The 1,419-nt window shown below is 35.9% G+C and overlaps 1 protein-coding gene across 1 annotated transcript in view; it reads left to right on the forward strand.

The window, feature by feature from the left end:
* GPC5 (glypican 5) overlaps positions 1-1,419 on the forward strand; it is a 1,212,227-nt gene that overhangs the window by 641,197 nt on the left and 569,611 nt on the right. Inside the window, exon 5 of the mRNA XM_007952748.1 lies at positions 80-102. Within this exon, the coding sequence (XP_007950939.1) occupies positions 80-102 (23 nt within the window). The remainder of the gene's footprint in view (positions 1-79; positions 103-1,419) is intronic.

The following is a 1,419-nucleotide window of genomic DNA, read 5'->3' on the forward strand; positions in this document are numbered from 1 at the left end:
TACCAACATCTGCATTCTGAAATTGACAAAATAAACAATCAAGATGTATGGATAATTATTGATGATTAGAATGCAAAAGTTGGAAACAAAGAATCATTGGTAGTTGGAAAATATGGCCTTGGTGACAGAAATTTTGCTAGAAATCACATGATAAAATTTTGTAAGACCAATGACTTATTCATTGCAAATACCTTTTTTTTTTCAACAACATAAATGGTGGCTATTTATGTATCTATCACCAGATAGAATTTACAAGAATCAAATTGACTACATCTGTGATAAAAGGTGATGGAGAAACTCAACATCATCAGTTAAAATAAGGCCAGGAGCTTACTGAGGAACAGACTATCAGTTGATCATATGCAATTCCAGGTTGAAGCTGAAGTAAAATAAAAGAAGTCCATGAGAGCAAGAATATAACTTTAATTATATTCCACCTGAATTTAGATCATAACTGAAGAAGAAATTGGATGCACTGAACACCAACAACCAAGGACCAGATGAGTGTAGGATGATATAAAGATCATCATACATGAAGAAAGCAAAAGGTAATTAAAGAGTCAGGAAAAGAAGAAAAGAACAGAATGCATATAAGAACTGACTCTGAAACATGTTCTTGACTGGAGAGTAGCTAAAGGGAATGGAAGAAATGATTAAATGAAAAAGCTAAACAGATTTCAAAGGGCAGCTCAAGAACATAAAGCATTATAATGAAATGTGAAAAGACCTGGAGTTAGAAAATGAAAAGGGAAGAACATACTCAGAATTTCTCAAGCTGAAAGAACTGAAGAAAATATTCAAGTCTCAAGTTTACATATTGAAGTATTCTCTAGCAAAGATATTGAATGATGCAGGAAGCATCAAAAGAAGATGAAAGGAATACACTGATTCACTTTATCAAAAGAATCGGCTAATGTTCCACTATCTCAGGAGGTAGCATATGATCAAGGACCAATGGTATTGAAGGAAGAAGTCAAAGCTGCACTAAAGGAATTGGTAAAAAAAAAAAAAAAAAAAAAACAAGGCTCCAGGAATTGATGGATTACCCATTGAGATGTTTTAGCAAATGGATGCAGTGGCTGTAGGTGCTTACTCATTTATGCCAAGAAATTTGGAAGACAGCTGCCTGCCAACTAATTGGAAGAGATTGATATTTGTTCCTGTTTTGGTTACCTCTGTGCTGTTCTAACAGAAAATATCACAAATGAGGTGGCTTGAACAAACAGCGATTTATTCTCTTACAATTTGGAGGTTTTAAGTCCAAGTTCAAAGTGCCAGGCTTTAGGGGTTGGGCGAAAGCCCCTCTACCTTGGGCTTCTGCTCTGCCTCCTACTCCCAACACACTGAAGCTAGAGGCTTTTCTTCACTCAGACAGCTTCTGGCTGCTGAGGCTGAAAGGCCCAAGGTTGACAAGTAAAA

The sequence above is a fragment of the Orycteropus afer genome, unplaced genomic scaffold (assembly GCF_000298275.1).
Source record: "Orycteropus afer afer isolate SDZICR_OR568_19922 unplaced genomic scaffold, OryAfe1.0 scaffold00357, whole genome shotgun sequence".
NCBI lineage: Eukaryota > Metazoa > Chordata > Mammalia > Tubulidentata > Orycteropodidae > Orycteropus > Orycteropus afer.